At 46.2% G+C, this 15673-nt stretch overlaps 1 protein-coding gene across 2 annotated transcripts in view; it reads left to right on the top strand.

Annotated features, from left to right (window-relative positions):
• The window catches only part of GOLIM4 (golgi integral membrane protein 4), a 199570-nt gene that overhangs the window by 145460 nt on the left and 38437 nt on the right, over positions 1-15673 (top strand). For both annotated transcript variants that reach the window (XM_063916197.1, XM_063916196.1), the window contains one exon: positions 8563-8801. In XM_063916197.1, coding sequence (XP_063772267.1) covers positions 8563-8801 — 239 coding nt within the window. The remainder of the gene's footprint in view (positions 1-8562; positions 8802-15673) is intronic.

Genomic DNA, 15673 nt, shown 5'->3' with positions numbered 1-15673 from the left:
TAGATGTCGTTCTGACATCTCCTGCTGCAGCTCCATCACCTCCCCAAGCGGCGTTGTATACTCCCGTGTCCCTGGTTGCCGGGTACTAACAGCGGAGGCTCCGGTTCACTACATCAGGCGCACACACCAGCCGCAGCTCTCCGGGATCGCGTGGCCACACTCAGGGAGGAGGTAAGAGGGTCCCCCAGGCGGGACCCGCTGGAAATCGCGATCTGGCGCGGCCGGTGGGAGGCGGGCCGCGCGTGCTGGCGTGGGCACTGTGGTAGTACAGGGACCCCACTAGACCACCAGGGCAAGGGCACAGGTCGGTTTTACTAAAAACCGTTTACATATGGCCCACCGTACCCGGTGGTGTAGTCCAGCAAGGGGATAAGGCTCTGACCTGTAGCCCCTCCCCCAGCCCCAGGGCGCCATTTAGAGTAAATGTTCCCGCCCTGGAGCTGCATCTCTCTCTCTCCCTCACTCCCTGTCAGCGTTTGGGCGCCATCTTCACATGCTGAGCTGATCCTGGGACTGTTTGGGCAAAGCCTCCTCTGTAAAGCCGCCTGCATGTAAGCGCTGTGCATTTTACAGGACACTTGAGTATTCTACATGTCTGTTGACAGTGTTAGTTAAGAAACAGTGCTTTACTTCAGGGTTATGTAGTACAAGTACCCTGTGATATACATCCAGTCTTTACTGTGCATTGATATATCTATTGATCTGTATAGCTTTACTTAGTATTACTTAGTATTGCTAGTCCAGTGTAGTTTTATTGCTTGTCATAATTTCTTCATTGTACATGTGACTGTGTGTGTGCATATAGCTGCTGCGTGATTTCTATTCTGTGTATCTCACTCAGATTGCTATCCCTATATTCTGTACCCTGAGGGGGGCTAAGTGCGTTAGGGTTATTTGATGTAGGTATTTCACAGGATATACTTATTGTGTATTTTTCTCTGTGATTTTCAGTCACTATATACCTCTTGAATCCTCTGTTTGTGCTATCACAGGGGGTTCTTGATTAGGTATTATACTGCTGATATTGTACTGTGTTGCCCGTGGTTCACGCTTTCATATTATGTCAGCTCAAGGGGCGACGGTTCTGCGGCTGATCCCACACTGCGTGGTGGTGACGCTGCAGACACATTGGAGGAAAAGATAGCAGCGGAAGGTTCAGGTTCTGGGGGCTCCCTGCCCCCCAGTAGGGCTGTAGCAATGGGGGTCCATAATGACCCACCTTGGGCTACTTTTTCCTCTTTACTAACTATGCTGGTAACTAGACTTACGCCCCCTATGGGACCTCAGGTGCCGCTACAGCCATATATTGTCCCTGCGGTTAATCTGCCATGGACAGATCTCCTGTCCACTCAGTTTTAGCAATTGAATCACTCACTGAACAAACAAAAACCTAACCCTCGCCTGCCTAAGACCAAGGGGTCCTCTAAGCGGGCCATTACTTCCTCACAATCCACTCATGTTCCAGACACTTCGTCTGATGAAGATGGCGTATATACTGACCCCTCAGACACTGACCCAGATGTTTCTGATGGGGAGTATGTTTCGCAGATGGATGTTCCTGACTTATTGGAGGCTATCAGGCTGATTCTTCAAATTGATGATGACCCAGAACCTTATGTTACCTCTAAGAAACCGGAGAGGGTTAAACGCCAGAAGGTTATTAAACAAGTTTTGCCTCATTCTGACCACTTTTATTTGACATACGTCAGGAATTCAGGGAAAATCCAGGAAAGAAATTCACACCTAACAAGAAGATGCTGGCTCGCTATCCCCTCACTGCGGAGCTAAGTAAGAATTGGGAAACGCCACCGCCGGTGGATTCGCAAGTGGCGCGGCTGGTAGTGTCCTCTGCTCTGCCTGTTACTACCGTCACCTCTCCGAAAGATCCGATGGATAAGCATGTGGAGGGTTGCTTAAAAGCTATTTACATCCTCGCAGGAGCTGTGCACTGTCCCACTATTGCAGCTACTGCCCTGCAGAAGCTATTGAAGCGTCGGCTCAGGAGGTGGAAGCAGAGCTGCCGTCCAACTTTTCTGATAATGCTAGACAATGCCTCTCGTATGTTGTCCTAGCATCTAATTACATTAAGGAGGCGGCTTCTGATGCCGGTATTCTGGCGGCCAAGGTTTCTAGTACGTCCATTTTGGCTCGCCGGATTCTCTGGTTACGGTCCTGGTCTGTGGATCTGGACTCTAAGAAAACCCTGAAGGTGCTCCCCTTTAAGGGAGACATTCTTTTTGGTGAGGATCTCAACAAGATTGTGGCTGACTTAGCTTCTGCTAAGACGGCGTGTCTACCTAGGACTGCTCCTTCGGTCCCGAAGGTTAAGAGTACTTCCTTTCGTTCCTTTCGTCCTCCAGGTAAAGCAAAGGGTCATGCGTACCCGAAACAGGCTTGCACTTCCAAAACCGCTAAGCCCAAACCTAAACGTGTCTGGGCTGCCCATCAGCCTGCTTCCAAATCAGACAAGCCTGCTGCACGACTGGGCGGGCCTCCCCCTGGGGGGGATCCCAGGGTGGGAGGCCGACTGCTAAGGTTTACCCAGGAATGGTTGAAGACCACTTCAGACACCTGGGTACGGGAAGTCGTCACTCACGGATACGCCATATCCTTCAAGAATCGTCCCCCTCATCGATTTTGCCTAACAGACATCCCTTCGGATCAGGTGAAGGCAAAAACTCTTTATTTGGTGGTACAATCCCTCCTGGACACAGGAGTGGTAGTACCGGTGCCTCTGGCTCATAGAGGCAATGGGTACTATTCACCGCTGTTCCTAGTCCCGAAATCCTCCCGGCCCATTCTCAACCTCAAGTCCTTGAACAAACTGGTGAGAGTCTCCAAGTTTCGGATGGAAACTCTTCGCTCTTTTGTTCTGGCTTTGGAGCCAGGGGACTATATGGTCTACCTGGACATACAGGATGCTTATCTCCATATTCCTATTGCCATGTCATATCAGCAGTACCTGTGGTTTGCTATTGGCAACCTCCATTATCAATTTCGGGCTTTACCTTTTTGGTTTGACCCCAGCTCCACGAGTCTTCACAAAGGTCATGGCGGTAATCCCGGCTTTACTCCGCCGGCAGGGTGTCAGGATCTTTCCGTATCTGGACGACTTGCTGATCCTGGCGAATTCCCCAGAAATTCTCCTCCGTCATCTGGATCTGACGGTCCAGTTTCTGCAAGCCCATGGGTGGCTCATCAACTGGAAGAAATCCTCCTTGGTCCCTGCTCAGAGCATGTTGCACCTGGGGGCATTGTTGGACACTCACAACCAGCGGTTGTTCTGGTCTCAGGAGAAGGTCCTGAACCTTCAAGACAGAATTTGATGCTTCCTCTCTCGTCCGCGAGTGTCGATTCACTCGGAGATGTAAGTACTAGGCCTCATGGTGTCTGCTTTCGACATGGTTGAGTACGCTCAATTTCATTCCCGCCCTCTGCAGAAGCTGATTCTTGCCAAGTGGGACGGCCTACCTCAACAGATCAGGTCTTAAATGATCTCATTGTCTCCGGAGGTTCGTCTGTCACTGAACTGGTGGCTCCAGGACCAACGATTGAGCAGAGGTCGTCCCTTCTGGATCTCCAACTGGGTCCTTCTGACGACGGATGCCAGTCTGAGGGGTTGGGGCGTGGTGTTGGAGCAACACTCCCTTCAGGGTCGATGGACCAAGGAGGAGTCTCTCCTCCCGATAAATATTCTGGAATTGCGGGCAGTGTTCAATGCTCTGAACCTGGCCCAGCATCTGATACAGAACAGGCCTGTTCAAGTACAGTCGGACAACGCCACCACGGTGGCGTACATAAATCATCAAAATGGCATTTGAAGCCGCATGGCAATGATGAAAGTGTCAAAGATTCTTCAGTGCGCGGAACGCCATCTACCAGCCATATCGGCGGTGTTCATTCCGGGGGTCCTCAACAGGGTAGCGGACTTCCTCAGTCGTCAGGACATACACGCCGGAGAGTAGAGCCTCCATCCAGAAGTATTTCAACTCCTAGTGGACACGTAGGCCCTACCAGACGTAGACCTGATGGCGTCACAACACAATCACAAGGTTCCGGTCTTCGGAGCAAGGACAAGGAATCCTCAAGCAGCGTTTGTGGACGCACTGGCAATTCCATGGAACTTTCGGCTGCTGTACGTGTTCCCTCCGGTGTCACTTCTGCCCAGGGTGATAAGGAAGTTTAAGCAAGATGGAGGAATCCTGCTTCTGATCGCTCCAGCGTGGCCCAGACGGCATTGGGTCTCAGACCTACAGGGTCTCTCGATAGAGCGTCCTCTTCTACTTCCACAACGCCCAGACCTCCTCGTTCAGGGCCCTTGTATATACCAGGATTTGGCCCGGCTGGCTTTGACGGCGTGGCTCTTGAAACTTCCGTTCTGAGGGCCAAAGGATTTTCTAAGGCGGTCATTCAAACCATGTTAAAGGCCTGTAAGCCGGCTTCTGCTCGGATTTATCATAGGGTCTGGAATTCTTACTTTGCCTGGTGCGCAGCTAACAATCATGACGCTTACAAGTTTAGTACGGCCAAACTTTTGGCCTTCCTACAACAGGTCCTGGACTTGGGCCTTCGTCTGGCCTCCATCAAGGTTCATATTTCTGCCTTGTGGGTGTGGTTTCAGAGAAAAATTGCGACTCTGCCTGATGTTCATATATTCACTCAGGGTGTGTTACGGATTCAACCTCCCTATGTCCCGCCGATGGCTCCTTGGGATTTTTCGTTGGTTCTGGAGGCCTTGCAAGAGTCTCCATTTGAACCTCTTGAGTCTGCGGACCTTAAGTGGCTTACTCTTAAGGTTTTGTTTCTGCTGGCCATTGCCTCTGCTAGACAGGTTTCGGATTTGGGTGCCTTATCCTGTCTGTCTCCCTTTCTGATTTTTCACCGTGACTGGGCAGTCCTTCGGACACGCCCTGGTTATCTACTTAAGGTGGTGTCTTCTTTCCACCTTAACCAAGAGATTGTGGTTCCAGCCTTGATCTCTCCTGAATTGTCATCCAAAGAGCGGTCTTTGGACGTGGTACGGGCTCTCCGTATCTATGTGAAGAGGACAGCTTCCATTCGGAAGTCTGATTCTTTCTTTGTACTTTTTGGTTTTCGCAATTGTGGCTGGCCTGTGAATAAGCAGACCCTGGCCAGATGGATTAGAATGGTGATTGCACATGCTTATGTACAGGCTGGCCTTCCAGCTCCTGCTACCATCAAAGCCATTCTACTCGGTCTGTTGGACCTTCTTGGGCGGCCTGCCGTGGTGCGACCCTTGAACAATTGTGCAAGGCGGCTACGTGGTCCTCAGTGAACACGTTCAAAAGGTTCTACCTCTTCGATACTTCCGCCTTCCTGGATTCTTCCTTTGGACGCCGGGTTCTTGTGCCTGCTACTGTGCGTCCCCCTCCCATGAGGAACTGCTTTAGGACATCCCTGATGTTGTTCCCTGTGGAACCCAGTGTACCCCGCTGCAGAAAAAGAGATTTTATGGTAAGAACTTACCGTTGTTAAATCTCTTTCTGAGAGGTGCACTGGGTTCCACAGGGCGCCCACCCTGACGCACTTAGCTTCTTTGGGTTTGTATGGCATTAGCCGCTGATACCTTCTCCTGTCGTGAGAATGTGGTGTACGTTGCTACTAACGGTTATAGTCTCTTTTGCCTGCTACTGCATTGGACTGGTTAACGAAACTGAGCTCCTGTGCACGGAGATGGGGTTATAGAGGAGGCGGCGCTGAGTATCTTGGGAACAGTCAAAGCTTTAGCCTGTTGGTGCCTCGGATCAAGATCCTACTCTACACCCCACTCCCCCCCGATGTTGTTCCCTGTGGAACCCAGTTCACCTCGCAGAAAGTGATTTAACAACGGTAAGTTCTTACCATAAATCTCCTTTTTTAATATCTAAGCTGACTTAAGTGTCCATTGCACATTATGGGCCTTATTCAGCTTCAGTTACAGTTTAGTTATTTTAGCAAAACTTAAACTGTTTGCGATCACATGCTTGGGGCCGCCCAGCACAGGGCAAGGCAGCCCAGCTAAGCATGCAAATGCCCGGCAGCGACCGCAATTCAATTACTATTGCATCGCTGAATTGTGGATGTCCCCTACCTGTGGAGCCAGGCAACTTTTTGGGTCACAGCAGCTGCATGTGACATCACTCCCCCGTTTCCGATGCCACACCCGGCCAACACCGCATTGGCTTCGCCACCCTGCAAACGTCTCTGCCTGTCTATCAGGCAGAGGTATTTACATCAATGCAATCGCACACCTGCCCCACACACGCGCACATCGGGACCTGCACATGCACACTGCAGCAAACACCGGCCCAGTGTGATCGAATTGCATTAGCAGGCCCAAATGTATTAAGTGTTATCAAGAGATAAATCTGAGACGCATAAGAAGAGATAAATGACCAGCCAACCAGCTCCTGTCATTTTTCAAACACAGCCTGTGACATGGCAGTTAGGAGCTGATTGTCTGGTACTTTATCTCTCCTAATGCGTCTTAGATTTATCTCTTGTTAATGCTTAATACATTTAGGCCTATTTGCAGATTTAATAAACTGCAATAATGTGTTACTTATATGAGCAATTGTAAATTATAAGAAAAACTGAAACGTTGAACATGTATTGTGGGGAAATTGATGATGAGTCCTCATAAAATCAAAAGGGGAGGAGAGTATAGAAGAGACAGAGAAAAGAAATACTTAGCTGTATTTTAACTTAAAAGAAGATTGCGTTTTTCTTAAGGAGTTTTTTTTCTACTAAAATGAAAGGCTAGTATAGCCACCATCCTGCACCTAGAAGGGATGTCTCCACTACCGCTGCTTCTTTCTTGGCACATAGGAGGTGAGGGATCCTTTGCTACTCAGACTTGGAGTGTTGTTCTGATCTGTGATAACATAGCCAAGCACCTCACTCCCAATATAACACTGACCTATAGGAGCAGCAGGCAGCAGCTTCACATGCTGTGTCACAGAACTCTGTTTTAGGTCCACCTCTAAACATAGGTGAACCTTGGCAGTTGCCTAGGGTAACAATTAGTAATGCTGGCCATGCTATGTTTTAATAAGAAAAGTTACCTATCGCATACCTAAGCAAACACCCACATTCTGCCTCTGAGAAACCAGAATATATGGAAACACCTACTATTGCAGGTGCACATGAAATGTGGATATTGGTAAATGTAAAAAACAGAATAGAATAAAGACAAGTCACTATATTATACTACCTGCTAGCACTGTAAGGCCACCCTGTTTATCATCTCCAGTACCGATGCTTGTTCCAGGCTCGCGTATATCTTTAGCTTATCAGGAGAGTGAGCCGATATCTGCACAGTCTTTATGTGATATGTCACATGAGCCTGCATTGGTACAGAACCCATCCATTGACAGTGTGTAACAATTCCTGATTACTGCCGCCTCATGAATGCACTAATTCAGGGAAAATACCCACAAACTCCTTAGCTAACCATGGATCGACTCCGTAGTTGCACCCTTTCCACTCTTGTAGTTACATTTAAAGATATCCAACACACTGTCAGTTCCACAATAGGCATTTATGCACCTGGCCTGCATTACTCTAAAAATACCATAATCTGCCCAGCTTCTTTCTATAAAAGATTCAATATTGCATCTATGTAAACAGCTTTGATATCCAGGCCCATTCGTTTCCTCTTAAAACAAGCTAATGTGCACAAAAATCTTTGCATGACAGATGTGTCCTCAGACACGCCAAATGGCCCCTCTGTGCCAGGTCCCAGGCGACTTGGGCACACCAAGCGTCTTTATTGCTCAAATTACGCATCTTATTCACATAAAAAAACAACTGGGGGCGACAAAACTACATTGCTAGCTTGTACTGATCAGTTTGATGATTTGATTATGAATCTGTATACAAAGTGCTGCGCTGCAGAGTCTGCGGCTTTTTCTCATGCCAAATTGCGTTGTGCTTCATCTGCAGAGTTGTTTGTGCTTAAAACAAATTCCTGTGCAGTTAGTCAGGCAGGCAAAACAAAATCCCTGAAAGCAGCTCTGTTTTCAAGCGAAAACTCGGCTTTGGGGCTCTATATTTTTAATATGGGATCCTAATTGGATAGCCTGTAAAAAAAAAAAAAAAAAAAATCTGAGAGACATTGGGAAAAACTGATGTTTTTTGCACACAATATTTTATCGTGCCTAAGTGGATGCCCCCCTATGAGTGTTGTTTTGCGACATCTGCAATGCGAATTTGACTTCACGTCTCAGAGGGGCGGAGTTGTGCCAGGCGTCTCTTGCTGATTGGTGTATAGATGCTAGGTGTATAAGGACACATCTGTGTTACCCTTATGTAACTTTTGTTTCTTAGTATTATAACTGTACTATGAATATTAGTGAAATGAGCAATATGGGGGAGGCATACTCTGCGCCCCCACTCTTTACAGACCTGTGGCATTATATTTTGATGGCGGGGCTTAATAAGTGCCCGGCCCTACCCCAATCAGTGGTCAGCTGCATCAAATAAGTATGTTACTATGTTGATTAGACATAATCTATTTCAACAACACATCATATTTTCTTTCTTGCATGTCATGTGGCACAGAGGGATCAAACAGCGAAGCCTCAAATCAAGTATAAGTCTGCCTACAAGGAACAGTTGTTGCAGCAGAAGCTGGCAGCCCAGAAAGAGGAGCAAGCCAGGATTCTCCAAGAAAAGCAAGACTCTCTGTACCAGCACAGGCTCAAAGAACACATCCTGCGCCAGCAGCAAATGCATGAAAATGACCTTGAGATGGAGAGGCAAAATAAGTTCAAAGAAACCCACATAGCAGACAAGCTAAGGTTTGGAATATGTAATTTATAAATAAGTGCTTTAGATAGCAATGTGTTGTAGCTACAAGAAAAGGGCACTATGGTTAAAACGTGCGTTTAGTTATATTTTGGAGTAGGGTTACCACTTTTTCATTTTCAGATTCCTGGACAGGCGGCATGGCCAAAATGAAATGCAAATTGCTAAGAAAAGCAAAACAAATCCTAAAAAGTTTTGTAAAGTATATCAATGGAAAAAATAGACAACATAGGACCCTTAAAAAGTGAATTAGGCAAATTGATAAATGAAGACAAAGAAATAGCAGAAAAATTAAACAAAATCTTTTCGTCAGTATTCACTAAAGAGGAAAAATGGAGGGATTATTACATAACAGAATTGATGAGGTCCCTTTTACAAAATACTTGTTTAAGTGAAGATGAAGTCCGTGAGCGACTAAGGAGAATTAATATTAATAAATCTCCGGGGCCTGATGGACTACACCCAAGGGTTCTAATGCAGCTAAGCTCAGAAATAGCAAGGCCCTTATACTTAATTTTCAAAGATTCAATCACATCATTCTCAGTGCCAAGGGACTGGCGAATAGCAGAAATAGGGGCAGATGTATTAACCTGGAGAAGGCATAAGGAAGTGCTAAACCAGTGATATGTGCAAGGTGATAAATGAACCAGCCAATCAGCTCCAATATGTAAATCAACAGTTAGGAGCTGATTGGCTGGTGCATTTATCACCTTACACATATCACTGGTTTATCACTTCCTTATGCCTTCTCCAGGTTAATACATCTGCCCCATTGTACCTTTATTTAAAAAGGGAAGTAGGACTCATCCTGAGAATTAAAGACCGGTAAGTCTGACTTCTATAGTGGGGAAAATATTGGAAGGTATAGTAAGGGATAACATTCAGGAGTTCATGGGATGCTATAAGATCATTAGTAGGAACCAGCATGGGTTTGTGAGGGATAGGTCATGTCAGACTAACTTAATTAGCTTCTATGAAGAATTGAGTGAGAACTTCGACCTGGGAAACGCTGTTGATATGGTCTTTTATTTTGCTAAAGCCTTTGACACAGTGCCTCACACGAGATTGATTTATAAATTAAGAGCTCTTGGACTAGGAAGCAATATTTGTAATTGAGTCAAAAATTGGCTGGAAAATAGGGAACAGAGAGTGGTGGTCAATGGAACATTTTCTAATTGGGCTTATAGTGTTAAGTGGTGTACCTCAAAGAAAAAAAGAAATTGTCACAGCACACCCGAATAAAAAAATGTATATATATTTATTTTAAGCACAGATCAACGGGGGTAATTCAGAGTTGATCGCAGCAGAAAATTTGTTAGCAGTTGGGCAAAACCATGTGCACTGTAGGGGGGCCAGATATAACATGTGCAGAGAGAGTTAGATTTGGGTGGGGTTTGTTCAAACTGAAATCTAAATTGCAGTGTAAAAATAAAGCAGCCAGTATTTACCCTGCACAGAAACAAAATAACCCATCCACATTTAACATGTTTTGCCCAACTGCTAACAAATTTGATGCTGCAATCAACTCTCAATTACCCCCAACGTTAGACATAATACACCATTTAAAATTAAAAAAAAATCTTTGTCAAGGCTATATAGATTTATATACATTTTGCAACTGAACACAATATAATCAGTAACATGGATACAGTTGTAATTTAGTTTTCTTAAACAAGTGAACAATTGTATCAAGAAATTCTCCTACACTGTATCATTTGATTAGCTTAATCAAAAGCTCTTCAGAAATTGTATGTATCCAGTGCTACAAATTTAAAAGTCCGTCCATATGGAATTAACAAAATTCCCAGCCATATATTTGTAAAACATCCAAGAGCTGTTTAGCAGTTAATTTAATAAGCCAAAGAGGCAAGTGAAATTAATTAATTTTCAAATGTTTCTCCTGCTGCAACTGAATATTTGTAAAGCGTGCGGAAAAGAAGCAGTATTACAGCTTATTAACACAGACTGATGAAGTAGATGAAATACAAGCGCTTTAACACTCCTCTCGTTAGTTCATAAGTTATGCAGCTAAAGAAAATTCCGTTTGTGACTGGCCAGACGTTAGATATCCTAAGTTATCTCACCGCTGTAGCTTTATCCAAACAGAGTGTCAGGGAGTCCTCCACGACCGCTGGTGCTCACCCCATTCGGGCGGTTATCTCCGGAGGGAGATGGAACCCAACTCACTCTCAGTGGATATATGTGGTGCAGGTTTAAGCGTGGATCCGTATTGAGGCTTGATGCGTTTCCCCGCCTACTTTGGTTATCAGCGGCTTCCTCAGAAGTGTACCTCAAGGATCTGTAATAGGCCCACGTCTGTTTAACATATTCATAAATGACATAGGAAGCGGACTTGAGAGCAAAGTGTCCATTTTTGCAGATGACACTAAATTGTGTAAGATAATTAAATCCATTAAGGATGCAGAATCTCTACAGAATTACTTTTTTAAACTGGAAGATTGGTCAGCTAACTGGAGTATGAGGTTTAGTACTGAGAAATGTAAAGTTATGTTTCTTGGGATCAAAAACAAACGCGCAGTTTATAAATTAAATGGGGAAAATCAGTAATGGAAAAGGATCTGTAGGTGCACTTTGAAAGTAGACTTAGCAGCAGTGCCCATTGTCAGGGTGCAGCAGCAAAGGCCAATAAGGTATTAGCTTGCATAAAACTGGGAATTGAGACAAGGGAAGCCAGTCTTATCCTTTCACTGTATAAATCATTGGTACGGCCGCATCTGGAAAAGGCATACAGTTCTTGGCACCACACTATAAAAAAGATATCATGGAACTAGAAAAGGTTCAGAGAAGAGCTACAAAATTGATAAAGGGCTTAGAGTCATTGGATTATGAGGAAAGGCTTACTAGGTTAGATATGATTACATTGGAAAAGAGGCATCTAAGAGGAGACATGCTTAACATCTACAAATACATTTAGGGTCAATACATTGAACTATCAGGCGATTTGTTTATCAAGAGACCTATACACAGGTCACCCACCTGATGAGAGTAAGGACTTCTTCACAGTAAGGGCAGTAAAGATAAGGAACTCTGGGGGAAATTTACTAAGCAGTGATAAAAGCGGAGAAGTGAACCAGTGGAGAAGTGCCCATGGCAACCAATCAGCACTGAAGTAACATCTATAATTTACATACTGTAAAATTATACAGAGCTGCTGATTGGTTGATGGGGTAACTTCTCCTCTGGCTCACTTCTCCGCTCTTATCACAGCTTAGTAAATGTCCCCCTCTCTGCCAGAGAAGGTTGTTTTGGCTGATACAATTCTTATGTTTAAAAAAGGGTTAGACAAATTTTTAGCTGAAAATGGCATCCAAGGATAATAACCCTTATTAATAATGTATGGTAGTTTCTGGGGCAGTAGAAGTAAATCCATATCATAGCAGTAGATCAAATATAGGTTGAACTCGATGGACACATTGTCTTTTTCAACGGCAATAACTATGTTACTATGTTATGCCTCATGCCCCTTTATATGCCAGCCCAGAGCCCCTTCATGCCCCGCTCTAAAGGACATGAGGAGTTAGTGCAGGGATTTGCAAACTGTTAATGCAAATAGTAAATATGGAGCCGTGAGAGATTTAGTGGGGATAGATGGGTGAGGGGACTGCCAGATAGGAGGAGTTTGCCATAGTCAAGGTGAGCAATGATTACAGAATTGGTAAGTTGTCTTGTGGCATTTTGGATAAGAAAAGAGTGTATTCTAGAAACATTTCTAAGGTGGAAAGGGGAAGGAATAAACCAGAAGGTGGAGTGGAGTGTGGTACCCAGGCAGTGACTTGTGGAAATTGTGATGAGATTTGAGGGTAAGCGGTGACTCTTGGAGGAGGGAGATGATGAGCTTGGTTTTTTGATACGGGAAGCATTCGCACATTTATATAAAGATAATAGAGAAGCTGTTGGTTACAGAAGATGCAGAAGAGGTGTGTTCGTGGGAGAAGTATGGGTTTTCATTTGCATAGAGGTGTTACTGGAGGCTGAATAAGTTCTCAAAGCGAAGATGTGTATAGTGAGAAAAGCAGAGGGACAGGAACAGAGACTTGTGGTAGTGAGGATGTGCCGGCGGTAGAGTGGTGTTCCCTCTAGAAATTGTACAGGGCAGGGCGACGAACTACAGGGGCATATGTTAGCGCGCGCGACTGAAACGGGCGTGATCATGCAAAATAGGGGGCGTGGTCATGCAACGTACTTTAAGTGGGTGGTGCGGCCCACAGATGTTGCTACAGGGGATGTGGGGAGGCCGTCGGCGTCACTGTCGGGGGTGTGCCCAGGACCTACGGAGGTGCTGGGCTTCCCCCATGCTCTCTCCCACAGCGTGAATGGATGCCGTGCACATGCGCGTGGCATCTTTATATGCCGGGAGGGCAGGAAGCGGGCGGCTGTTTTAGCAGGGTGCCGCAGAAAGGGCAGGGCAGATTTTTGTCCTTACAAAATCGGGCAGGGCGCGGCACCCTGTTGAAACCGCCTAGCGTGAACACTAGTAGCCGATATGCTAGAGGTGAACCATGAAGGAACTGTGGGGCAGATGTATTAAGTTTGGAGAAGTGATAAAGCAGTGATAAGTGCAAGGTGATAACACACCACCCAATCAGCTCCAATATGTATATTGACAGTTAGGAGCTGATTGGCAGGTGCGTTATCACCTTCCACTTATCACTGCTTTATCACTTCTTTAGGCTTAATACATCTGCCCCTGTGTTACAAAGACAAAGGGGGAGATTCAAATGTTTGAAAAGTCAGTTGGGAGTCTGTTTTTTCCTATCTAATAGACAGGAAAAAACAGACACACAACCGACTTTTCAAACATTTGAATCTCCCCCATACAGTCTGAAGTGTGTGTCAAGACAAAAGGGTAATAACAGCAGAGAGGTACAGGAAGAGTAATATGAAAAAATGGCCCTTAGACTTTGCTGTAATTGGACGTCTGTTCCTTTTGTGAGAGCAGTTAGGCTTATATAGAAAATAATTGTCTTTTTCTCTGACGTCCTAGTGGATGCTGGGGACTCCGTAAGGACCATGGGGAATAGACGGCTCCGCAGGAGACTGGGCACATCTAAAGAAAGATTTAGGACTATCTGGTGTGCACTGGCTCCTCCCCTATGACCCTCCTCCAAGCCTCAGTTAGATTTCTGTGCCCGGCTGAGCTGGATGCACACTAGGGGCTCTCCTGAGCTCCTAGGAAGAAAGTGTTTGTTAGGTTTTTTATTTTCAGTGAGACCTGCTGGCAACAGGCTCACTGCATCGAGGGACTAAGGGGAGAAGAAGCGAACCTACCTAAGTGGTGGTAGCTTGGGCTTCTTAGGCTACTGGACACCATTAGCTCCAGAGGGATCGAACACAGGACCCGACCTCGTCGTCCGTTCCCGGAGCCGCGCCGCCGTCCCCCTTACAGAGCCAGAAGCAAGAAGGTGGTCCGGAAAATCGGCGGCTGAAGACTTCTGTCTTCTCCAAGGTAGCGCACAACACTGCATCTGTGCGCCATTGCTCCTCATGCACACCTCACACTCCGGTCACTGATGGGTGCAGGGCGCTTGGGGGGGGGGGGGGGGGCGCCCTGAGCAGCAATACTGACACCTTGGCTGGCAAACTGGCACCATATATAGCCCCAGAGGCTATATAGGTGCTTTTTAACCCCTGCCAGAATCCATAAAAATGCGGGAGAAAGTCCGCGAAAAAGGGGCGGAGCTATCTCCTTCAGCACACTGGCGCCATTTTTCCATCACAGCTCAGTTGGAGGGAAGCTCCCTGGCTCTCCCCTGCAGTCAATACACTACAGAAAGGGTTAAAAAGAGAGGGGGGGCACAATTTAGGCGCAGTATACAATATATATAGGCAGCTATAAGGGAAAACACTCTTTATATGTGATATCCCTGTGATATATAGCGCCCTGGTGTGTGCTGGCATACTCTCCCTCTGTCTCCCCAAAGGGCTTTGTGGGGTCCTGTCCTCTGTCAGAGCATTCCCTGTGTGTGTGCTGTGTGTCGGTACGGCTGTGTCGACATGTATGAGGAGGATAATGATGTGGAGGCGGAGCGAATGCCTGTAAATGTGATGTCACCCCCTGCGGGATCGACACCGGTGTGGTTGGACTTATGGAAGGATTACGTGAAAGTGTCAACTCCTTACACAAAAGGTTGACGACACAGAACAGCCGGCTACTCAGCTTGTGCCAGCGTCTCAAATGTCATGGGGGGCTCTAAAAACGCCCGCTACCTCAGATGGCAGAAACAGATGTCGACACGGATACCGACTCCAGTGTCGACGACGATGAGACTAGTGTACCCTCCAAAATAGGTCCACCCGTTACATGATTGAGGCAATGAAAAATGTATTACACATTTATGATAATACCCCAGGTACCACATAAAAGGGTATTATGTTTGGTGAGAGAAAACTACCAGTAGTTTTTCCTGCATCTGAGAAATTAAATGAGGTGTGTGAGGAAGCGTGGTCTTCCCCCGGTAAGAAATTGATCATTTCTAAACGGTTATAGGCAGCGTACCCTTTCCCGCCAGAGGATAGGTCACGTTGGGAAACACCCCATAGGGTAGATACAGCGCTTACACGCTTATCAGAAAAGGTGGCACTACCGTCTCCGGATACGGCCGCCCTGAAGGAACCTGCTGATAAAAAGCAGGGGGTTACCCTGAAAGATATAGTCACACACTCGGGCATTATATTGCGACCAGCCATTGCTTCGGCATGGATGTGCAGTGCTCCCGCTGCGTGGTCAGATTCCCTGTCGGAAAATAACTATGGATAGGGACAATATTTTGCTGACAATAGAGCATATAAAAGACGTGGTCTTATACATGCGTGATGCACAGAGGGATATTTGCCGGCTGGCATC

This window comes from Pseudophryne corroboree, chromosome 4 (genome assembly GCF_028390025.1).
Source record: "Pseudophryne corroboree isolate aPseCor3 chromosome 4, aPseCor3.hap2, whole genome shotgun sequence".
Lineage (NCBI taxonomy): Eukaryota > Metazoa > Chordata > Amphibia > Anura > Myobatrachidae > Pseudophryne > Pseudophryne corroboree.
Note: the sequence above shows the minus strand (reverse complement) of the source record. Positions and strands in the feature narration are given on the sequence as shown.